The sequence below is a fragment of the Macrobrachium nipponense genome, chromosome 38, assembly GCF_015104395.2.
Source record: "Macrobrachium nipponense isolate FS-2020 chromosome 38, ASM1510439v2, whole genome shotgun sequence".
NCBI lineage: Eukaryota > Metazoa > Arthropoda > Malacostraca > Decapoda > Palaemonidae > Macrobrachium > Macrobrachium nipponense.
The window spans coordinates 61,430,057-61,455,894 of record NC_061098.1 but is presented as its reverse complement, the minus strand read 5'-3'; the positions used below and the strand labels follow the sequence as shown (position 1 = coordinate 61,455,894).

The window sequence follows — 25,838 nt, the reverse complement described above, 5'->3', positions numbered from 1 at the left end:
TATTTTTCTGGTTACATCTAGTGTAAGTCCTTAGATAGAAGAGTTTTGTGTTTTAGGAAATAAATGCAGGTGTATACTAGAATTAAAAATTCATATAGCTAGACAGTGCCCAGAGGGAATGATGATCTCTGTCAGTGAGCAGAGTATTTTAACAAGCTTTTAAGTGCGGAGGTTAGTTAAATAGACCACAATTATCAAATCAGGAAAGATGTTAATGTTGAAGAATGAGGATGTTTACAACATCCAAACTAGAAGATGTTTTCATCCCGTAAAGATAGATGCTAATGTTGAAGAATGGTGATCTGTACAGCATCCACAGTACAAGAGTATAGAGATATTTATGAACACCCTCATCATAAATAATTGAAATTTTACTGAGTATTTGATGAATGCCGTTGCTTTCAGAAACAGGCAGGCCACAAAATACTTTCGGACGAGGGGGAAACGGAACTTGCCTTTAATCTCGGTTCTCCTTTAAACTCGGAAATATTGATCTGTGCAATTACACTGGTACACTGGTGAACCTATTTCTGATATTGTGTCGGTGGGTTTGATGGACCGAGAGTCAGGAACGATGTTTTATCGGGGTGTCCGATGTAAACAAGCTTAATAGTTTTCTTAACTTTCTCATATGTATAAACACAAACACAATCACGTGCATACACTCACACGCACACATACATTATAAGTTTTTATTTTATACTGAGGCGAATAGCTAAATGAGGAAAGCCAATGTTGGATAGCACGCAGAAGGATAGAAAGAATTATGAAAAATAAGACATAATGACCAGTTGAAAATATTAAAGATATGAACAGTTATAAGGCAGAAAAACTAAATAGATGAAAGCAGCAAAGAATATTGTTCCACAACCTTGCAATACAGAGAATGAAACACGTCTGGCACCTGGCACTATAGCACTTTCATGTCTACAAAATAATGACGTTGGCACTCTTTAGAAAAAGTAGAGCCTTCTAAACCTAGAGGCATTGGCTGTGAAGGAGAGGACGGTCACTAATGAATCAAGGATACTGGAGTTTGTCGTGGTTGGATATTACTTTTGACGACTACTTGGACGGTCATTACTATTTTTGGTAGTTTTCAAAATGACCTGATTATGCTGTGATCTGAAGAAAGGTATTGTTGTTGTAATAATACCAAAAATAAATACTTGTTTCCCTGGCTACATTATGTGATCATTTGAGTGAAGCAATAAAGTTTTCAGTTTGAAGTATTATCAAGCATTGATTGGCGCGGGCGCACACACACACACACATATATATATATATATATATATATATATATATATATATTATATATATATATATATCTATATATATATATATATTGTGAGGTTTTACGGTTGTTTTTATTGTCTGACGTGGAACAGCCTTGTTTCATTATATTGCCTGCCTTCCAACACTTTTATTTTTGTTGGTGCGAGGCGACGTCTGCCACCCTCCTTCTCTTTCACAAATTCAGTTCGGTTTAGCACAGCAACAGGTCAAGGTCTCGACAGCTTACCAGTTGGAGATGGTTGGAACTGCAGGTAATGGTTTCCTTGAATCAAAGTCTTGAGGATGAGTTGGTGGCTCGACTTCAGTCGCCATTTCTAAGGAGATATTCCTCTGAGACAGCAGTGGTTGCTGTTGCTTCGACCCTGGTGATCGTCTGTGCTTTTTGAAGATTTTCCTGTTTGCCGTCCTGCGATGGTTTTGGCGATTTCACAAGTGTTCGATGGTCGTTCTCGAAGACCTTTGAAAGTTTTCTCCACTTCTCTATCATTTTTATACAGTGGTATTGTTGAGCAAGTGTATGGCACACATGTTGTGTTAGATGTCGTTGAGGTTGATGAGCGAGTGTATGGCTCTACATATATCATATACAGTTGGTTGTTCGGAGCAAGTGTATGGCTCATGTGTGTTAATGTCATGTTGAGGTTGATGAGCAGTGAATGGCTCTAAATATTTTTTTTATCATAATATACTGAGGGTTGAGCAAGTGTATGGCTCTGTTTATTTTTTATATGGCATTATTGAGCAAGTGTATGGCTCTGGTTATTTTATAATCATTGTTTATTAGTGATATTATGGCATTATTGAGCAAGTGTATGGCTCGGTTATTTTATATTCATTATGGTTTTTGAACAAATGTTTGACTCTGGCTTTTTTTGTCTTAAACTACTGCTGTATCATTCATCTTTATTATATTTTGGCTAAGCCTTGAACTCTATTGTATATATATACAAACCGTAATGTTAATGAATTAGGTTTAAGGTAATTTAGTCTTTGGTATTGCTCCCTCTTCCTTGATTTGTCTCTGGGCTTCCGTGTCCTTCCAGTTCCAGTCCTAATTTATGAATGAATCTGATGGAACCAAAAGCGGTTCATGACAATATATATATATATATATATATAATATATATATATATATATATATATATATATATATATATATATATGTGTATATGTATATATATATGTATATTCACGTATAGTTGCAGAGGTGTTTGTGCACAGTAACTTCTAGAATAGTAAAATGGAAAATTTCCATGATTCTTTTGTGCCTATGTAGACCTGTGTTGTACCTATGTTGATTGTTATGAGTTGCAGTTGAGAGAGAGAGAGAGAGAGAGAGAGAGAGAGGTCAAGAAATGTAAACATATTCCTGTTTATACTTTTAAATTAAAAGGGAGGTCTATGATGAGAATCCACTGTGTTTGCCTTAGGTGAGATTTTCAGTCAAACCCCCCCCCCCTCTCTCTCTCTCTCTCTCTCTCTCTCTCTCAAAATTTGGGGGCGGGAGAATTATGGTAATTATGGAAATCTTAACAGCCATCAAGAATCGTGACATACGTCACAATCACTCTACTGACAGGTATTGTCGAAACTCATTACCACTCATCATTTCGTAATACAGGTGTTCAGCGGAGAGAGAGAGAGAGAGAGAGATAGAGAGAGAGAGAGAGATAGAGAGAGAGAGAGAGAGAGAGAGAGAGTGTGTAGGGGTGGGGGGGGTGGGTGGTTGTTGGCGTGGGATGGTCCTTTTTTTAAAATTCCTCATCGTTCGATCTCGAGGTAATTTTCTTCTGTATATTTTATTGTTTTCGATCATTTTTTACGGGATCTTGTGTGACTTTGATATGAAATGTTCGATCTCAATATGTATACTATATGTATATTTGCTTATATTTTAAATTCTGGCTTGATCTTCATTCATTTCTCTTAGCAAAGTGCGTTCCCTGAGTTTAAGAATTTCAGTTTTTTTTTTTATATTCCATATCGCGATTCATCGATATATTTGTATCTTTGCTCGAACATAAGATGGTCGGTGAAAGAAAATTGTTCAGCATTGTTATATCACATATATTCTTCATTAAGGTTATTAATGTAGGAAGCAGTGTATCCTGAACAAACTTTAGATACAACAGTATGTACGTAAATGTCATCACCTTTAGTCCAGTACCGTAAATAGTTTATCTCTCTCTCTCTCTCTCTCTCTCTCTCTACGCTCTCTCTCGTCTCTCTCTCTGATCTCTCTCTCCATCTCTCTCTCTTCTCTCTCTCTCTATCTCTCTCTCTCCTAGCTCCTCTCTCTCTCTCTCTCTCTCTCTCTCTCTCTCTCTCAAAGGGGAAGACCTTAAGGCATAAACTGAAAGAGGGAAATTAGGTTTTCAGGAAAATTGAAGGAAGAAAGGGATAAAAGCGTAAACAACTTAGTTTGTGACTTAAAATAAATTTAGAATAATATGCAAACATACACAGATACTTGTATATATGTGTAAATACACACACACATATTTATAAATTCGTGCTAGTGACTGCGAAAGCAACATTCATCAAAAAGAAATGTTTTTATTTACGTTCGAAAAGAGCCATTATTTTTTTTTGTCTGATTTATGAAAAGTCTTACTGACACCTAAAAAATGATACCTCCAGTTTTCCAATATATATTTTTTTTCCTTTTTTTTTTTGACAGGACCCTGCATAGTATATCTCCGCCCCCCTCACTTTCACAAAATTCCTGCGACCATTTTCTATCGTTTTTCGGGTTTATTCACTTTCTGTTTTAGTCTTTTTGGGAACTTTCGTTGGTCGATATTTGGAAAATCATATTAGTACAGTTTAATTGAAATTCCTTCATACGCAGAGACAAGGATTCCTTTCATAGTTAAAGGATCGTTTTAGTATTGAAGGATTAATCCTTTATGTTGATTTCACTTCCTTTCACAATTAGTGGTACAATTACGATCCTCCCCAAAGTGCTTATAATGATTTCCCGAGTCATTATACTCTATTTGATGCTCAAGGACCTAACAGTTAGTAGCTGTAAGTTTAAATCCTCAATTAGATTTCACAGACAGACGCCATTACTGTCTCTTGTTGTGTAGAGGCCATTTGTCTACCAGCTTAACCAGGCGATAGAGGAGGAGGCGGCTGCAGTATTCGTGAATATTTACTTGTGATGATTCCCAAAATCATTTCCAGAAATCAGTGCAGTTCGGTTTGCATTTATTCGTATTTTTTTTTTTATTTCGTTTTTATCTATTTAATTGAAGTTTCCAATAAATTAGTTAAATTATTGTAAATTAACATATATATATATATATATATATATATATATATGTATATATGATGTATATAAATATGTATATAAATATATATATATATATATATTATATATATATATATATATATATATATATATCTATATACATTATATATGTATATATATATGGTATATATATATTTATTTATTTATATATATATATGGATGCATACACACACCTATGTATACATACATACATACATTATATATATATTTATATATATATACATTATATATGTATATATATATATGTATATCTATATTTTATTTATTTATTTATATATATATCTATGGATGCATATACACACATATATGTATATACATACATACATATATTATATATATATATATATTATATATATATATATATATATATATATATATATATATATATATATATGGATACGCACACACACATATATATACATAACATACTTACATACACACACCATATACACCCCACACACTCCAACACGTATATAAAAAGGAAAGCTTAGGGCCTCTGCTCAAGACCTAGAGGGGGCTGATTGGCCCCGTGTGGAACGGAATCACAACGCCGAGTGGGCATTTTATGGCTTCAGCGACAAACGACACGCGACAACGGGAGCGATAAAAGAGTCGTTTTATGCCGCCTTTTAGCCAGATTGTCGCTGGGGCAATGGAGGGTCTCGTTCTCTCCTGAGCTCCTTTTTGTTTACCTGCGAGTGAGGGAGTTTCTTGTGGCGGAGGGAAAAGCCCCCCCCCCCCCATCTCTCTCTCTCTCTACATATATATATATATATATATATATATATATATATATATATATATATATATATATATATATAATATATACACACATATATATACACATATACTATATGCAAAGATATTAGGCTTCATGTAGGCTTATATTATATATATTGATTTAAAAATGCATGTGACATTTGTCACTTTCTTGGCTTCTTGGCCCCATCCACTCTTAGGTGTGTGTGTGTGCGCGTGTACGTGTGTATGAATGTATGTATACGTAAATAAATATACTTGCACGTTACAAAAGTATATCTTAATATTTGAAATCACACCCGCGACACACACCCAATCCTAGGACCAATGACGAATTCCATTGACAGAGCCTGGACCGCTACTGTCGACCACAAACCAATGACTGTTGAAAAAAAAGAGAGAAAAAAACCCCCCCTGAATATTGCCATTTGGAAACAAATGAAAATCGCGGGACATAAAAGAGAGATCGCTTATGATCATAATAACCCTGATGCGGCGCTGGGCTAATGGATGGTAACCGGAGTTTTGAAAGAGAGAGAGAGAGAGAGAGAGGAAAAAAAAAAATACATGAATGAAATTGATTTTCCAGTAACGAATGAATTAAGTTGTAGCGTCGGGCCTCTGTTGGCGCTGATGTGGTTCCCGATGACGTCATTGGGAGGCCGATGGGGAGAGGTACTCTAGGACTGAGGAAATACGATACTCAGACAGACAGACAGACAGATATTCTCCCTCCCTAATGAGTAAGCATAAATTCGATTGACAGAGAGAGAGAGAGAGAGAGAGAGAGAGAGAGAGAGTTACCATTCGAGAGCTAGAGAGAAGAGTTAGAGAAGAGAGAGAGAGAGAGAGAGAGAGAGAGAGAGAAGAGAGAGAGAGTTATGAGGAAAAGAGAGGAGAGAGAGAGAGAGAGAGAGAGAGAGAGAGAGAGAATTAACGTGCCATAAAAAAAGGAGATACGAGACGTCACCTGATAATAGTTATATTCCCGGCAATAAAGATTCTTCTATAAAATACTAATATATAAGTATCGTCCTTTGGCTAACTGTCCCTTTCGTTTGTAGCTGCCACAGGTGGTGGTGTTTCTCATTAGTTATTTTTATGACCTATTGTTTCTTTCTCTTTTAAGCGTGTCATTGGACGCTGTTTCTCTGAGTAAGTGGGGAATGATATATCCATCTATCTACCTATATCTCTATTTATCTAGATATATATATATATATATATATATATATATATATATATGTATATATATACTATATATACATATATATAAGTTAAAAGTTAAGTGTATCTTAGCTTTACCAGACCACTGAGCTGATTAACAGCTGTCCTAGGGCTGGTCCGAAGGATTAGATATTTTTACGTGGCTAGGAACCTAATTGGTTACTTAGCAACGGGACCTACATACAGCTTATTGTTCCTTAGCAACGGGACCTACATACAGCTTATTGTTCCTTAGCAACGGGACCTACATACAGCTTATATTTCCTTAGCAACGGGACCTACATACAGCTTATTGTTCCTTAGCAAAGGGACCTACTTACAGCTTATTGTTACTTAGCAACGGGACCTACATACAGCTTATTGTTCCTTAGCAAACGGGACCTACACAAAGCTTATTGTTCTTAGCAAAGGGACCTACTTACAGCTTATTGTTACTTAGCAACGGGACCTACATGCAGCTTATTGTTACTTAGCAAAGGGACCTACTTACAGCTTATTGTTACTTAGCAACGGGACCTACATACAGCTTATTGTTACTTAGCAACGGGACCTACATACAGCTTATTGTTCCTTAGCAACGGGACCTACATACAGCTTATTGTTCCTTAGCAACGGGACCTACATACAGCTTATTGTTCCTTAGCAATGGGACCTACATACAGCTTATTGTTACTTAGCAACGGGACCTACATACAGCTTATTGTTCCTTAGCAATGGGACCTACATACAGCTTATTGTTACTTAGCAACGGGACCTACATACAGCTTATTGTTCCTTAGCAACGGGACCTACATACAGCTTATTGTTCCTTAGCAACGGGACCTACATACAGCTTATTGTTCCTTAGCAACGGGACCTACATACAGCTTATTGTTCCTTAGCAACGGGACCTACATACAGCTTATTGTTCCTTAGCAACGGGACCTACATACAGCTTATTGTTACTTAGCAAAGGGACCTACTTACAGCTTATTGTTACTTAGCAACGGGACCTACATACAGCTTATTGTTACTTAGCAACGGGACCTACATACAGCTTATTGTTACTTAGCAAAGGGACCTACTTACAGCTTATTGTTACTTAGCAACGGGACCTACATACAGCTTATTGTTACTTAGCAAAGGGACCTACTTACAGCTTATTGTTACTTAGCAACGGGACCTACATACAGCTTATTGTGGGCTCCGAACCACATCAAGAAATGAATTGCTATCTCCAGAAACAAACTCTTTGATTCCTCGGATGCAGAGTTTGGAATTGAACCCGAACCCTGAGAGTGGTAACCGAGCACGTAACCGGCTCGTCCAACGAGGTACTAGACACACTATATATATATATATATATATATATATATATATATATATAACCTACAGATATCTCTCATAGTATATATATATATATATATATATATATATATATATATATATATATCTATATATATATAGTATGTGGTGTGTGTTTTGTGTGTGTGTGTGTATAGTGTGTGTGTATGTGTGTCTGTGGCTGTGTTTGTGTATGCATGTATTTACGCCTGAAATCAAAATTGAATATCGCGCGCTCCTAAGATCTCCGGAACGATCAAAATAGCCCTCCTTTCAGCAGACATTGTGTCCTAAAGCCTCCCGCAAAAAAAAGTGAAAAAAAAAGATAATGAAAACAAGAATAAGAACCTTCATGATAATGATCCAGTCTCCTTCTCATATGCGACCCGAATTTCATTTCAGTTTCGATAACAAAGTAATCCCGAGGCGACGGTGTATTTTCTGGCAAAGGTTAATATCTTCCATTTGGCAAAGCAGAAGATATTTTAAGGTATTTTATTATTTTTTTTTTTTTAGATATTTCTCAGGCAAAAGAGAGGATAAAGATTTTTCTCGGGTCCATGATAATAGCCAAGGGGAAAAGAGAAGAGAGAGAGAGAGAGAGAGAGAGAGAGAGAGAGAGAGAGAGAGAGAGAGAGAGAGAGAGATGGCTTCGTTGAAGGATAATTATGATATACATAATGTTAGAAAAATCAAAGCTAAGGAAGAGAGAGAGAGAGAGAGAGAGAGAGAGAGAGAGAGAGATTTTGGGAAGAGTTGGCCTTGTCGTAGGATAATGATGATAGGGAAAATCTTTAAAAAAATCAGAACTAATAATGGAAGGGCGGGGTTGGGGGGGGGGGGGGCGCGAGACCTTAGAAATGATAATGGTGACAATGGTGATATTGATAGCTATGATGATGACAGAGCATTTCACCATGAATAGGGAATAATAGGATAATGACTAACTGAGCCGAAAGAAGATGAGCAATATATATATGTATATATATATATATATATATATATATATATATATATATATATATATAGTATATATATATATATATATGTCACAAAGCTAAAAGCCAAAATCTATCAATCATAAATTTGCAATTGATTCATGAAACCAAATCAACATTAGTAACGAAAGAATGATTAGACGTTAAAATGAATGAAAAATTAACGAATGATTTATAACCAATAAATGACGGATGTATGGAAAGATCAGTTGCGGATGCTGAGAAGGATCTTGAAGACTGAAGGAATTGGAGATGGAATGAATCATAAGAAAGATTCGGCGGAGGGGAGAGGTGGTCCACTACTATAATTGATGTCCTAATTAGCGATCATTGGAAAACAGAGCTGACAGGGATATCCAATGAGTAGAGACACAAACACACAAACACATATATACGTATATATGATATGTGTGTGTGTTTGCGTGCGTGTGCTAAGAAGTTAAGAAATCACGAAGCTAATTACCTGAAGCCACTGGGAAAGATCAAAATGAAGAGACACATCTTCGGGGGTGAATGATATGCCCCGTAGATGTGTTAACAATACACATAAGTATTTGGTGCTCTATCATTTCATTTTGAAATTTCCCAGTGGCTTCCAAAGTCGAGGTCTGTATGCAACAGATGACGTTTGTGCTTTTGTTACGTTAGGCATTCTTAGTTGACTTCATTAAAAGGAGTTAACTTTGCTCTTGAATCTCACTCTTATATTCTTATAAATATATATATATATATATATAATATATATATATATATATATATATATATATATATATATATATATATATATAAATGTCAGTGGCTGTATATCTAACTATATATCTATTGGTGTGTGTATATATATATATATATATATATATATATATATAATATATCATATATATATATATATATATATATATATATATATATATATATATATATATATATAAATGAGCTCAAGAGTTGAATAAATAAACTCAGTTTCTAATAAATGAACCAAAAGCACGATCATGCAGATCACAGACAGAGTGCACCCAGGATTTTTAATTGGCCGGACGATCAGTCACTGTCATTCCAATAAATGCAATAAAAATCCCCAGTATTGCATTCTGCTATTTTCTAATCGACTTTGAATTTTCCGTGATCCAGTAGGAGGCCTTTTTGTGCACCAACAAATCAAGGGAAGTCAGGCACTGAACACATTCTTAAAAATGGAGAGTGAAAGGCATTGGGAAAGTATGAGGAGAGAGAAACAGCAATGAATGCAAAAATAAGAAACCAAGCATACACACACTTTCACAGATATAGAAAATTACAATTAAATGTTTATTTAGTGAGTTTTAGTGTTATAGTGAGTCCTATTAGGTTAACGCAAAAGAATAATTGTTTGCATGAGAACTTGGAATGTAGTATTGGGAATATATAAGGAAAGCATATTCATGGAAAGGGGAACAAAGAAATACTATTTAGTCAGGCTTCTGAGTCTTTATCTATGTAAACATAGATAGAGAGATATACTTAGGGAATTGATTAAATAGATTGTCATGCCGGTAAATTATTTAGATATTTACTCTGTATTTCAAACGCAATGTCGCCTTCAGACAAGAGGTCAGTCAACTTCTGGAAAAAATGTAAATGATGGCCTAAGTTATTTTCAAATTCATGTTATCTTTAATGTTATTTTTACTTTGTATTGAATGATTTCGTTAAATCTTGAATGCGTCTGCCCCTGTACTAGGATACATATTGGATTGTTGTTTCAATATAAGTATTTTAAATGTATTTAACCCTGTCACAGTTACATTAAACATTAAAATTGTTTAGTCAAGTAAAGGATAGAAATAAAAGCTAGAAGGACCTTTATTATCTTAGGTGATGATGAAAAAATAAAATGACTCAGATATATAGATATATTTTGCAGAAACACTTTTATGTATATATAGTCTGTCACACAGTTTTTTTTACTGAACACTCAAACTTTTACAATGTTGATTCAACATATTTTTTTTTTAACAATTCACATCAGCTCGTGTTTTTAACAACAGCTGAAAGAATTTCCATGTTCCATTCTTTGTCATGAATGATGACAAAACTTTTATGTACATAAGAAAACCACAAGAAATCTGTTTATAAACATGCCTTGGATCTTTGTCTAACACAACACAAAATGTGCACGTAACTACAAAGAGTAAATTAATCATATTTCACGTCAATCCTCTGTCCAGAATGGTTCAAAACAAAACATTAAAGACAATGATAACATTTATACATCAGGTCTGAATTCCAGAAGACTCACAAATTGGACTAGTTAAGTATTTCCAGGAAGGACTTTTTATAATTACACATTCACCAAAAGATAACGACGATTTTGGTTATTTTTGTTATGTAATCTTTGGTAACCGGAGTCAGACTGAAAAGGAAAGAAAAATTGCTTGTTTTAACAGAGTGGGGCTCTGTTTACGTCACTCTGTTAAACATGGTATTGACTTGTATCTCCTCCTTCACTAGGGGGAAGGCGCTGGGATTAAGCAAAGAAATCAACAAGCATTTAATCCACCCTAGTCAAGAAAAACCCTTCTTCCTTTGGCTCCAGGTGTGAGAGAGAGGATAAAAAAAAAAAAACTATGCTAAAACACCGATTTAGTAAATGAATCATGAAATGCGTTGATGGATTTTTTCAAGGCTCAGTCGAGCGGGGGAGGGTTTTTTTCTGTCGTGTCGCCTTTGCCAGATAATTCTGAGGACACCTCCCCTCTCTTATGAGACGTGGCTTGAAAAAAGTGGCGAGTGAGAACCGTGGATGGCGAGATGGTTGTTGATCCCTCTATGAAGTGAGGTGATCATGGCACTTAGTGAAGTTGATGAATAGAAGCCATAGGGAGAAGGTTTTAAGATTTATATTTTACTTTGAAGTACATGGAATGAGAATTCTAGATAAAGTAAAGACACACGCATCATACATATTCTAAAAAAAATCATATCATCGTAGACGATGATATTACAGGTCTGACTCTGGTTACTATAAACATTATACCTCAAATTTTAGAAATTTGCCTCTCAATTATTGCTGTTCTCTCATAACACAGAAATATTGTTACACAAGCTGCTTACATTATAATTATCACACACCTATCAGAAGTCACACACAGGTATACCAATGTATGAATATTACACACCTATACTCACGTCCACGCTCGTATATATAATTTATTATGCATACTATGTATGCATTATATGAATGTATACATGAATATCCAGTATCTGGAGTTTATATATACATACATACACACATATATATATATATATATATATATATATATATATATATATATATATATATATATATATATATGTGTGTGTGTGTGTGTGTATGTATGTATATAAATAAATATATATATATATATATATATATATATATATATATATATATATATATATATATATATATAGCTCCATCCAAATTCAATATAATGGAAAACTAATACAATAGTGTCATTCTACAAATATTCTTCATTTCTTTGTATATAAAAATTCCGTAGTAATCATGATATGACAATCACATTCCTCTTCTATAAAAGTGCTATTGAAATACAAATGTTCCTAATGGCTTCATAACTGTTACATTGGTCATGAAAAGTTAATTGAAAAAAGACAATTAATTTCGAACTTCCGAAGCTTACAGTCCTTTAAATGAGGCCATTACAAATGGTTTCGATTAGATTGTTTTCTATGCTAACGCTTCGTCTGTTCATGTACCCATGTGTTTCTCTGCATTGAGGGGAGCGGTTGTTTACTTACTATTTCATAAAGACATTACTGCGTAAGGGTTTGGAATATTCTCATGGAATTTTCAGTTATCCACGAAAAGTGGAAAGGTAGTTTTTCACGTTTAGTATTTAGGAATTTCATTTTTATTCAGATGTCAGTCTAAAAGCTTGGGTTATCACAGAAATATTTTTTACTCCAGTCTCTTGTTGAACGTTACGTGTACGAATAATTGTGGAGCAATGTTGATTCTTGGTATTCATTTATAACCTTGATTTTGAAGAAGCCGTGAACCTTAACCTCTCGGGTAATGACTTTAGTACCTGCAGAAATAACGTGTCTCTCTGCTTGGGAAATGTCTTATAACTTAATCTACTGTGAGCTTAGTAAAATCTCTTTCTACACTTAGGTCCCACTTCATAACCAGCTTGTGTTCAATTTGTAATAAATATTAGCAGTATATACATCTAATTTTATTCTAACACATACATACGTATATACCAAACCCCATATGAGGCAAGTACCATTAGGTTATATGAAAATCACCCTTTAATAACCTTGTGAATGTTTTCTTAAACTGCTGGTTAGCAAGTGCATAACAGAACGGATTAATTGGACTGTTGGCATAGCACAGGAAGTAAAAAAACATGTATACATGGCTGTTGGTACAGAGACAGAAGGATTCCATTATGGCAATGATGTGGTAAGGGGTCCAGCAAGCGACAAAGGCACCCATGATGACAGAAATCGTTCTCAGTGCTTTGTTGGCCCGATTTTGAGACTTAGACTTCTTCTCCTCTGGGTCTTTCTTCTTCTTTTTGAAACGGACTTTCTTTCCCAAGTTCTTGAAGACAGTGGCCTTTTTATGTTTTGGTTTCTCCTCAGCGTGAGACGTTTCAGCACAGCTGTCAGCTTCAATGCTACTCTCTCGACCCCTGCTGGTGGCCGAGGAGGTGTTCGCAGGTCCTCCGTTAGCTGGTGCTTTCGATTCCTCTTTGCTTTTTGCCTTATTGTCATCCATGGCTGGTTTTACGGTGATTTTAGGTGGTTCCACTGCAATTGTTGTAGTGGTTGCTATGTCCCTAGGAGGAGGTGTAGGAGCCTTTGTAACTGGTTCTGAAGCTTTAGGCATAACATCATCCATGACCGGTGTAGGAGGAGGTGGGAGAGGTACTTCTTGGTCTGTTATCTTGTCTGGTGGTGATGCTTTGCCCTTTGGGCTTGACGATTCAGAGTGGACTGTGTCATTGTGGAGAGAGCTGTTCCCATTAATTGAAGGCATAGGTGTTGGCGTTACTGTATTTGATGGTGATGGGAAGGCAGTTGAAGAATCAACTTGCTTCGCATCTTCCTCCTGTGATGCTGTTGCATCTTGCTGAGTCCAACTTGAAGAAACTGGTGTTTCAACTACTGGTGATGGGATAACTATGGAACTGTCATCCATAAATCTTAAATCATTGGTGTCCAACGACAACATAACATCAGATGCCAGAGGTCCAGTTGGTGAAGGCGTTACTAAGTTTAGAGATGTTGGCCTTTGTAGGGGTGGCTGGTCAGCAAACATAGCGGGAGGTTCTATCGGTCCAATAGCTGCTGCTGTGGAAGGAGAAAGTGGTGTCGATGCAGCAATGGGAACGACCCCTAGACACCCTGTAGAACCAGGTGGAGGAGGGACAATTGGAACATCTCCCAATGGAGACACAACAGTGCTCCCACTGTTTGATCCCAGAATTGCTGCTGCAGAATTGGCTGGCTCAGGCTGGATTTTTGGAAGTGAAAGGCAGGGATCTGAGTTTTCTGAATCCAGGAGTGATTTCTCAATGTTGTGACTTATTATGTCAGGAGATGATGTTTTGTTTAGTTCTAATGATTGTGGAGGTTCAATTTTCTGGGAGCTACTGTGACTCTCAGGCTTCTCATACTCACTCCCAATACCACTACTGGATTTCTCTTGGTCTTGATCCTTTTTGTCAATGAAACTTGTTGTCTCTGTTGGTGTTTTTGAGGATGTCTTTTGTGGGGAGGAAGCATTGCTGACAGCTGATGTATTTTGTTGAGATGTAGACTTTGGTTTGTCTTGACTAAGAAGTGTGCTTTGTGTCTTTGACATTGTCATTTTTCCCTGACCATTGCCAGTCCCATTTGCTTCCTTCTTGTCATTAGCCCTCTGTAACTCTGGGCTAGGTCTCGCTGATGAGCACGGTTTTGTATTAGTATTAGTCATGGTCACTAGAGCCTGTGCTTGCTTTTTCTTCTCACGAGATTTTTTGGACATTTCATATGCCGTCTGATAAATTCCAGCATACAGAACAAACAGGACAATAAGTGGTATCCAGTAGTAGCAGACAATTAAGGAAGTATTGAACACTGGATCCTTGAGAAATTGCACCATACACTCACCAGGGAGGAGGTCTCGGTACCCAACAAAATGTTCCCAGCCAAAAATACTGACAAAAAAGAGGAGAGCAGGAACAACCCACGTCACCAACACCATCGCTATGACTCGGTTTTTGGTCCTCCATGCTCTGTATTTCGCCGCAATTTTCACCGAACAAAACCGATCTATAGTAATCAGAAGCACTGTGAACTGTGACACAAGGCAAACGGTGTAATCGACAGATAGCCATAGGTCACAAAGGATTGGTCCCAGGTCCCAGTAACCCACCAGGACGTAAACGGTATAAAATGGCAGGGAGACACTTCCTATGAGGATGTCTGTAACAGCTAAAGATGCCAAGAAGTAGTTTGATGGTTGTCGAATGGCTCGCTCGCAGATGAACGACATCAGCACTAAGATGTTGCCTAAGACAGTGATGATGGTGCAGATGGTGAGGCAGATCCCGATGAAGATGGTGGAAGGGAGGCTGAAGGGTGGGGGAAGGTCATAGATTGAAGTCTCTGAGGTGTTGCAGAGGGTACCATTGCCATGGCACTCCGAAGAACTATTGAGATACCAAATGCCCTCCTGGTCATAATCCCTAGGACGAGACGCATCTAGGAAGTTACCAAGGGAGCCATTTATGATTTCCACCCACTGAGTAGACCCGTCTGTCCCTGTTAGGTATTGGCCATCCTTGTCACCATGGGGAATCTCGCCAAGTCTGACTCTTCTCCTGAAAAGAGGAAACAAAGTATTATTATCTTCGAATGTGGAATAGCAGCTAAAGGTAGCCTTTTAGATCTGTTAATTTTTTATTCATCATAGTACAAGAAAATAGACAAAATTCTTGATATCAGAATATTTCAGAGTTATCGAAACGTTACGTTTCATAGAGACAGGTATAATAGTTTAACTTCAGTGACAACAGTAACATACAACAAGCCAGGTATTTAATTTATGGTCATCAGGCAATTTGGGTGGTGAAGGGGACACTTCATGCACAGAGAATATGAAAGTGGAAAGCTATAGTTCACATCACAGGTTTTTGGGTAAAATTTTAGCCAACTTTTCAGTTTAATATTTACATATAGCGTATATTATGACTTAGGAAATAGCTGTTTGAAAGAACACATGAGAATTGAAAATGAGATAAGTACAGTAAGTAAAGAAAGAAACCTGATGCAGGCAGACATTAAAGAAGTACTAAATGTGAGCTCTAATTCACAACTTGGTATAAAGTATGAACACAGGTTACAGAGTTCTGAACATTGCATCTGACAAATAACGCTCGCGTGAACGTCATCTTAGAGTGAAATCATAACAATACAACAAGCTGAGTTTGAGAATTATTTCTAAACAGTACTAATGCAAGTTATGGTTACAATTAAGGGAACACTCAAGCATTTCTGCTGAAGACAATGTAAGCAAAAGTAAAAGGTCATTATCCTCTGCTAAAGAGAAGAGGTAGACAGGAGTTGATAAGCTGTTTCAGCTTCTAAACCAGCAAAGTTTTTCTTTATCATTATTAGATTTTTAGGGAGAAGGTTAGCGGTGCATACTTAAACTAAGATAGCATACTATAGCAGTTTTATGTACATACGTACATACTTACATACATACAGTATGTATGCGTATATATATATATAATATATATATATATATATATATATATATATATATATATATATATTATATCTAGATTTGTATTTATAAGCATCATTTGCATATTTACACTAGTAAATTAAGAAAAAAGACTACTAATTTATATTTGAGCATTGTCACTATTACTAAAAGTAATTAAAATATTTAAAACTTCTGTAGGCTGAAAGTGAAAAACAGATACGATAGTTTTCATATATGTGATATTTGTGATGATATTGATAACATTAGTATTGATATATGATTCGTACTATTTTTGTTTTTCTTTGCTTATAGAGAGAGAGAGAGAGAGAGAGAGAGAGAGAGAGAGAAGGGAGGATGAGGATGAGAAGAAGATTATAGAAAAAAAGGGGAAGGGAGAGAGACGAGAGAGAGAGAGAGGAGAGAGAGAGAGAGAGAGAGAGATTAAAGAAAAAGAAGAAGAAAAAAGAAACCAGCACAGAGTCTCCATGAGACCCAAATTGTTTGTAGGAAGAAAGTTTGTTGAAAGAAGACTTTGTTTGTATGTTTGTCGACCTGTGGATGATTTGTTTGTACAAGATTCGACATCTCTTTCCAGGAGAAAACACACCTAAAAAATTTATTTTATCTCCGGCTCTGCGCACTAAACGCCTGCGCGTTCGCATTTACGTTAATACGCACTCACGTACAATCACACAGACTTATACACACTCGGGCTCTGAATTCCCATGTCAGATAAAAAAAAAAAACACTTATTTTTGTGGTTATAAAGAGATGCAATTTTGATCAATATTACTTGATTTTAAAAGGACTTTTGAAATACACTTCTTATAAAGCTATATATTGGCCTTTATGTAATTTGTATATTGAAAAAAATACGCAATTAAGAAAGTATATTATTTCTACTACTTTCATTGTGTATATTCATTTAGCTTTTTGACTTATGAAAGTTTGACCCCAGTTTGATACTCAAGTGTGAGAAATATATTTTGTTAAAGATGGTCTCGACCATCTCTAGACAAGGGCAACTTGACCTCGAAGATTGAATGTTGTCATAATAGTCCTTTAAATAGAGAAGGAATATTGATCTTTTTGTTATCCTTCTTATTGTTTTGACACTCATTACATTTAAGACTTCTCATTGTCACTCAACTAATTATTATCATTCTTCCTTTCATTTCGCCCATGCAATGAATGTTTTTCATATTGTAAATGACCAGCAAAATCAAATACCATCTCCTTTATCTTTGAAACTCATTTGTTGTGTTCAGTGACTGGAAAACTCATTGCTTCAATGTAAACAAGGACATATGCCCGTTTGGCTCTAGTGATCTTTGAATTTATGTGCTTGTGTTATTATTATTATTATTATTATTATTATTATTATTATTATTATTATTATTATTTAATATGAAATAAATGTGGTGATGGGGTCAGTTTTAGAAAGTTATTTGATGATTTATTTTTATAAATTTTAATATGAGTTTAAGTATTTTAAATTCAGTGTTAATAACCAGCTTCCTTATTGTCAGGGATTTAAATGTTATTCTTTTTACTGGAATTCTCTGCGACTGTTCAACGGCAGTATTACATAATTTCATATATATATATATATATATATATATATATATATATGTAACATATATATATATATATTTTTTTTTCATTATGTTTGTGTGTGTATGTGAGAGAGAGAGAGAGAGCGAGAGAGAGAGAGAGAGAGAGAGAGAGAGAGAGAGAGAGAGAGAGAGAGAGACTATTTCATTTAATGTGTTTATGCTACCCAATACTCCAGCATTAATATATACACAGTATTACATACAACCACAGCCTATGCTGCCCATGTAAAAAGAAAGTATTACTCTCTCTCTCCCCCCCTCTCTCTCTCTCTCTCTCTCTCTCTCTCTCCTCTCTCTCTCTCTCTCTCTCTCTGATACTTCCATAATTTACTGCCGGTGTCCAATTATCAATACGGAATCCAACTGGCCCAGATTTTGCCGGCTCCAATTAATTTTCAGGATGAGTTTTTGTTTTTTTCATTTTAATAAAACATCCAATTACTGAAACCGAGACACTGAAATATATATATATATATCTATATAATATATATATATATATATATATATATATATATATAGATATATATATGCAAGCTTTTCTCCCGTAATCAATGTATCCATATCTCTTTTCAATCACAGTATGGCAGTGAGAGGTAAATGATATCTCATAGGGTGGCCCTTGGGTAGTGATACCACCTGTGGCTAAAAATTGAAAATAAAAATGAGGTCATTTTAAACATAGTAATCTCTCTCTCTCTCTCTCTCTCTCTCTCTCTCTCTCTCTCTCTATCTCTCAGCTTATTTTTGATGTTTGCTACGTGAACATTTATTAATTATAATAGTAATAATAAATAATAATAATTGTTACTATTATCTGTATGCACGTTTTCAGTCACAAACACTGAACGTGAGCTGGCAAAAAACCTTGAGATATTTTTTAATCAAGAGAGAGAGAGAGAGAGAGAGAGAGAGAGAGAGAGAGAGAGAGAGAGAGAGAGAGAGAGAAAAAACAAAATTTCCACTGATTATTATTATAATTGTAATTGTTATTATCTTCCTGTTTACAGATTATTATAACCTTCCTCTTTACAGATTGTTATTATTATATTATTATCAGGAATCTAAACAAGCAAACACGACTACACTCGTTAACCCGAAATTTTTCACAGACCCGTAAACAAAACCCGTGATAATTGAAGGTGAGCCCTCCATGGGGAGTTGGATAATTGGGAGAACGGAATAATGCAAGTAAACATAAATAAACGAACAAATAAATAATTAAATGGAATCTGGAGAGTTAAGGGAAATGAGCAATTAGATCTCTGTGCGTTCGTATGATAGGTTTTGTTTACATATTTTGTTTTATATTATGAGTTATGTTAATTATGGTAAAAATCTATAGTTATTTCTGACCTTACGTTTTACGTGATTTATTTTTTCTTATTAATTATGTGTTATTTATGTTTTCTTTACTGATGTTTATTATATTGTAAACGTAATAGCATTAATAGAAAGATTGACTAAAGGTGAGAGAGAGAGAGAGATCGAAGAAGAGAGAGGAGCGAGAGGAGCTGGAAAATCTGTGATATGGAAAGAAGTAATACTGGTAAGTATAGGATAAGTATGAGAGGAAGGAAATATGTATATAACCGTGAATATCAAAAAACAATTAGGTATCCATACCAAAGAGAGAGAGAGAGAGAGAGAGAGAGAGAGAGAGAGAGAGAGAGAGAGAGAGAGATGTATACGTGAATTAACAAAAGGAGTCCATACCAAAGATGAGAGAGAGAGAGAGAGAGAGAGAGAGAGAGAGAGAGAGAGAGGGGTACAGGAAGTTACAAGGATTAGGATGTCTCAAAGACTTGTTAGTCCATCCGAGGAGACATTGTGTGCTCACTTATCTCTAGGAGCAGGTTTTACTGTCCATTCACAGTGTCCTAATGATTTTGTCTAGCTTTCTTTTAAATTCTTCCACAATCATGCTGTTTACAACTTCTGGAAGTAGTTTATTCTGTGTCACATATCTTGTCTGTAAAGAAGTTCCTGCAATGAGATGTGTTGTATCTCTTCAGCTCAAGTTTCCATCCATTATTTCTTGTCTGGTTTTCGTTTAGACGTAAATAGGTTACTGTATACTTTTTTATGCTTTTCAGTATTTTGAATGTTTCTATTAATTGTTCTCTCAATCGTCGTGTTTCTAAACCATACATGTTCAGGCTCTCTAGTGGTCATTGGTAACCTATTTGCCTGATGGATGGAATTAACTTTGTAACTCTTGATTCACCCCTTCTAATCTATTTATGTCTTTTCTTAGTGTTGGTGACCAAAACTGTGCAGCACATTCAAAATTAGGTCTAACTATCGATTTGTAGAGCTGCAGCACCGTTTCCTTGTTTCTGTATTTGAACTGCCTCTTTATGTATCCCACTAGTTTCTGTACATTCTTTTCAGCTTTTATGCACTGTTTTGTGGATTTTAAGTCCTAGGTAATAATGACTCCAAGGTCCTCTTCTTGTTCTATATATTTATGTCATTCCCAAGCAGCATGTAGTTGGAATGAGGGTTGTTTGTTCCTATTTGTAACACTACATTTATCCAAGTTACAAGGCATTTGCCATCTTTTTTACCACTCTCCTATTGTCTTCATATAATGTACTTTCTTCTTTCTCTGGGTCTGCTGCATTTACACTTTGGTATCGTTTGCAAATTTGGCCATCCTGCTAGTTAATCCTACATAAGAGTCATTAATATAGATAAAAAACAAGAGCGGACCGAAGACAGAACCCTGGTGAACCCCGCTTGTCACATCTGCCCATTCTGATTCTTTCCCATTTATTACGAGACTGTTTTCTATTAGCCAGTCTTCGATCCAGTCAGCTGTTACTCCTACAATTCCTAAAACTCTAACTTTTGTCATTAGTTTCTTGTGTAGAACTTTGTCAAAGACTTTTTGGAAATCTATGTAGAGTATATCTATTGCTCTACTACTGTCGTAGATACGAAGCATGTTCTGAAAAAACTCCGAGGTGTGATGGGCAGGATCTGTTTTGCATGAAGTCGAGTTGACTGTTGACTGTTGTTTCTATCAATGTGATCCGCAATTTTATCTGCAATTATGGAGAGAGAGAGAGAGAGAGAGAGAGAGAGAGAGAGAGAGCTGGGTAGCAGCCGTGGAAGTAGTGGTATGGTCGTTCAGCACAGCTGTTTTCTTCAGTACCCGAGTTTACGACCTCTCCGGCGGGCCAGTGATCGTACCCAAATGCTTCCCCCTCTTCCTTATCATGTCTGGCACAGTTCACTTTCACCCTTGACCTCATTCAATTTCGGTGCCACTTAGAACGCCATTAAAATTCCTCCCTCCAACCTAATATATTCCTGATTATGGATGCTGATATTTCCACTGTACTCAATGAGGCGATGTGTTTGTTTTCTATATACTCGTGTATATATATATATATATATATATATATATATATATATATATATATATATATATATATAAAAATATATAAAACTATTGTCTCCAACGTTATTTATTCCTTTCTCGGTCCTTACTGATAATTTTAAAACTCTCTCTCTCTCTCTCTTAGTAGAATATATTATCAACTATGTTGATACTATTGTTCATTTTGTTATGAGAATATAGACACTCTCATTAGTATTGTCAACTTCTATAAGATGAAGGATTGAAACTCTCCTCTCTCTCCCTCTCTCTCTCTCTCTCTCTCTCTTTCTCTTCTCTCTCTCTCTCTCTCTCTCTCTCTCGTTTGCATGTTTGCGTTAGCTCTCGTGCCTTCCTGAACGCAGCGAGACTGAGTTGGTTGCTTTTATGATGCTTTCTTTGCTCGATCTCAGTTATCGACTGATTTCCCATGAATATTATATCGGTCTAGGGTCGTCCGTGTAGGTGCGAATGGCTGTGACTTCGGATTAGGGAAAACCTTGAGGATGACTTCATTCGTTTATTGAGAAGTTTTCTTCGAAGTTTAAGATTTGTGATAAAGGTTTAAGTCGTTCATTTTTAGGTGTTTTAAAGTTATTATGAGTTGCAGTCCTCATTCTGTAACTGTATTCGTACTCTAATTCGTTCGTAACTCGTTCCGAACAAAGGCACGCGATTTAAAATGTGGGATCTGTTTACAATTTTTTTTTTTTTACGTCGGGCAGGAGGTTGGTTACGGGAAGCTGGGTAAGGGGTTTGGGAAAACATAAAGAGGGGGGAGGGGGAGAGGTGGAAACTGGCTTTATCGAGGCTCTGTAACCCGAGGGGAGGGTGGAATACTTCAGCAACCCACTTCAATGCAGTATTTGAGTTTATCCTGCTTTTCATTAAGGGAGGCCCTGCTTGACTTCCATTTTCTTTCTCTCGAAGGGGACTGAAATATATTTATATGATATCCAGGGACCCAGGAGTGAGGAGCATTGTTGGATCAGCAATGCGAGAGTTAAATGAGAAGGAAAATGGAAGATTTTCTTAGGTGTTCCAGTAGGTTTTTCACCTCTATATCCATTTGTGATCATAGATTAATCTACAACATCCACAGAGTAAAGAGAGTTTTAATTATAACTTTTACTTGGAACTTTTCTACTTCCCTTCGAGATTGGGGGTAAAACTTGCTAGTCCAAGAAAAACACTGACTTGATGGGTTTTCTGTTTTACCTAAGATTCTTTTTTTAATTTTTTGGAATTTTTGAAATATCTCCAACGCCTGGGGGCTGAAATGCCTTCAGCATCTTATCCTAGAGGTGACTTTGTAAGACTGTAACCTTCTTGTAGCACTTAAAATGTGATATGATAAATGAGACTTATTTCAGTATTTAATTATTGTTGTTAAACATTGATATGGAGATACAGTATTGATTTTAGAGTCTAGTTTAAAATAAAATTATGTTTGGTCTCGTATAGCATATTTTGATTATCAAAACTGGGATAATTAGATTTAATATTATAATAATTTATCCATCTGAAAGCCAGTATTTGCTATTAGATGATTTTATGCTAAAAAATAAAGACATGTCAAAAAGTTCTTCAGATAAATTCTTTATAATAATTGATTTATATGGAGAACTTCTTATTTTGCAAAAATTAAGAAATAATTGAAACAGGAAAAAATATCGTATTCTGAAAATTTCTCGTAAAGAAAATTATTTTTTTTTGAGAAAAAGGATTCCTTAGTAAGGAAATTCTCTTATTTAAGAATTTTCTAAGAAAACCCCATCCTTCCTTCCTTCATTAAGAACGAAAACACATCTTGCAGAAAAAAAAGTCCTCTCACATGAAAGTTCTGTACACAGAGGAAGTCCGTTGTTTAGAAATTCCCAAGAAAACTTATTAGGAGAAACCTTTATCTATAAATGTTCTTGTAAATAAAAGTCGTAATTAAAAAAAATAATTCTTGCAGTGAAGTTATTATATAAGAAAGCCTTGTTACATAAAACTTTTTGTTTACATAAGAATGTTAACATAAATAGTCTTGTATATGAACTATATTCGTTCCTTTGATCTGTAAAAAGCTAAATAAAGAACCTATGAAAAACACTCCTTTTACAGTGTGTAGTACTACACAATGCTTCACTTTTCCTGAAGGATTCAATTCGCACAGTATCTTTCATCCTTCGTAACTTATTATATGGACATTCCTGTGTCCCAAGCCCTCGCTATATGAAATCATATTATACCGTATCACTCCCTCTAAATCAAATTTGCATTTGTCATGTACAAGTGTAAGCTTAGCGTGAAGGTTGTAATCTAATTACTCCTCTCGCCCTGATGGAACGTTACCTAGAGTCGTCTTCATCTCTGCACGTATGACTGCGTTAATTAAACCATTAATTAATTGAGTGGTTGTCGTTGTTGCTCACATAAGGCCAGTTCCTCTCAGATAACCTCTTGTTTTGTGGATAAGGTATCCTGTAACTTTTCGGTGCATTGAGTGTTTTACACTTGTGTATTTTGAAGTGTTGAGTTTATTAGAGGCATTTTCTATCTATCTGTCTACCTATCTATCTCTCTGTCTATCTATCTATCTATTTGAAAGCTCTGGTCCAACTTCACTTGTTGAAGACTGGATATACCTTTATAGATAATTAGTATTATTATTATATATATTATTTAGGAGACCAAACAACCCCTACTCATATGGAACTAGCCCACGGGGGACATTGACTTGAACTTCAAGCCTCCCAAGGAGGCAATAGGGAATACAGAAGGAAAAGACGAGAGCCGTAATTAGGATATAAAAAATAAATTAGAAAAAAACAATAGATAGATATAAATGTGAGTTATAGAACAGAAGGAGAATTGCTTTGGGGTAGTATTATATTGCGTCTTGGCTTGAACCAATGAGATTCCAATTGCTCAAAAGAAAATGGTTGTAAAACTGATTTCAACCATACATATTATATTTGAATTATTATTTTTAGTCTCTCCACGTATTATATTTTACATTTTATAATTTATCTACTCGATGATATTTGCTGACGTGGATTATATATATATATATATATAATATATATATATATATATATATATATATATATATATATATATATATATATAATCATTCCATAGGCACGCTTGGTAAAACGACTTCTTATTTATTGACAAGTTCTGAAGGGTGGGTTTGGGCAGAATAGTATCTGGCAACAATTGATCCAAAAAGGTAAGAAATTTTAGGTTTTATCTTTTTGGGTTGTTGTGATAAGAAATATATACAAACACATACGTATATTGCATATATATGTGTGTTTGTTGTGTGTATGTATATATGATATGTATATATATATTTAAACATAAAATAAATAAATAAATATATATATATATATATATATATGTATATATATAGGTATGTTTATAATATATATATATATATATATATATATAATATATATATATATATATATATGTATATATATATATATATATATATATATATATATATATATACACTATAGTTAGTCATATGTACATTTTGGTAACTTAATCTCTTTCGCGTATGTGCCTAACGTGTGTTGTGAATTTATGTGTATTACTTTAAGAACGAGAGTATTGATATCAGCTTGAACAAGAGGGTTGCCAAATTTCATTTATTTTACATTTTACAAACAAGGACTGCGAGATTTCATTTGTTCCCCGAACCGTGCTGTGAGGAAATGAGGTTATTTCTTATTTATTATCTCCACAACGCAAGCGAGAGAGAGAGAGAGAGAGAGAGAGAGAGAGAGAGAGAGAGAGAGAGAGAGAGAGAGAGAGAGAGTTGAAGTGGGGAAGGTATCCATTTAACTGCTCAGATCAACAGAGCGCATACTGGATTTCCGGAGAATGTGCGTCTAACGTTGAGAGAGAGAGAGAGAGAGAGAGAGAGAGAGAGAGAGAGAGAGAGAGAGGAGAGAGAGAGGCAAAATGCAAGGCTCAACGCCTCATCTAGCAAATGTGAGCGTTTCCCTTCCATGGCGGCCATACATTTCCTGAATCTGATTGTTTGGTGAGAGTCTAATGGCGTGTGGCTATAATTTTTCGTGGTCCCTGTTGCTCCATTTCTTCTGGAGACGTTTGAGAGATTTATGGGTCGAGAGGTACCGAGGAATAACAGAGCGGAGATTGTTAATGTAGACTG

General features: G+C 35.4%; 1 protein-coding gene across 2 annotated transcripts in view; it reads right to left on the bottom strand.

Annotated features, from left to right (window-relative positions):
* The window catches only part of LOC135209748 (muscarinic acetylcholine receptor gar-2-like), a 607,576-nt gene that overhangs the window by 166,892 nt on the left and 414,846 nt on the right, over nucleotides 1-25,838 (bottom strand). The window contains exon 2 of one of the 2 annotated variants that reach the window (XM_064242539.1): nucleotides 12,405-15,776. The exons of the other annotated variant lie outside the window; for it this stretch is intronic. Coding sequence (XP_064098609.1) covers nucleotides 13,190-15,776 — 2,587 coding nt within the window. The 3' untranslated portion in view covers nucleotides 12,405-13,189. Of the gene's footprint in view, nucleotides 1-12,404; nucleotides 15,777-25,838 lie in introns of those variants that run through there. 2 annotated transcript variants of the gene reach the window in all.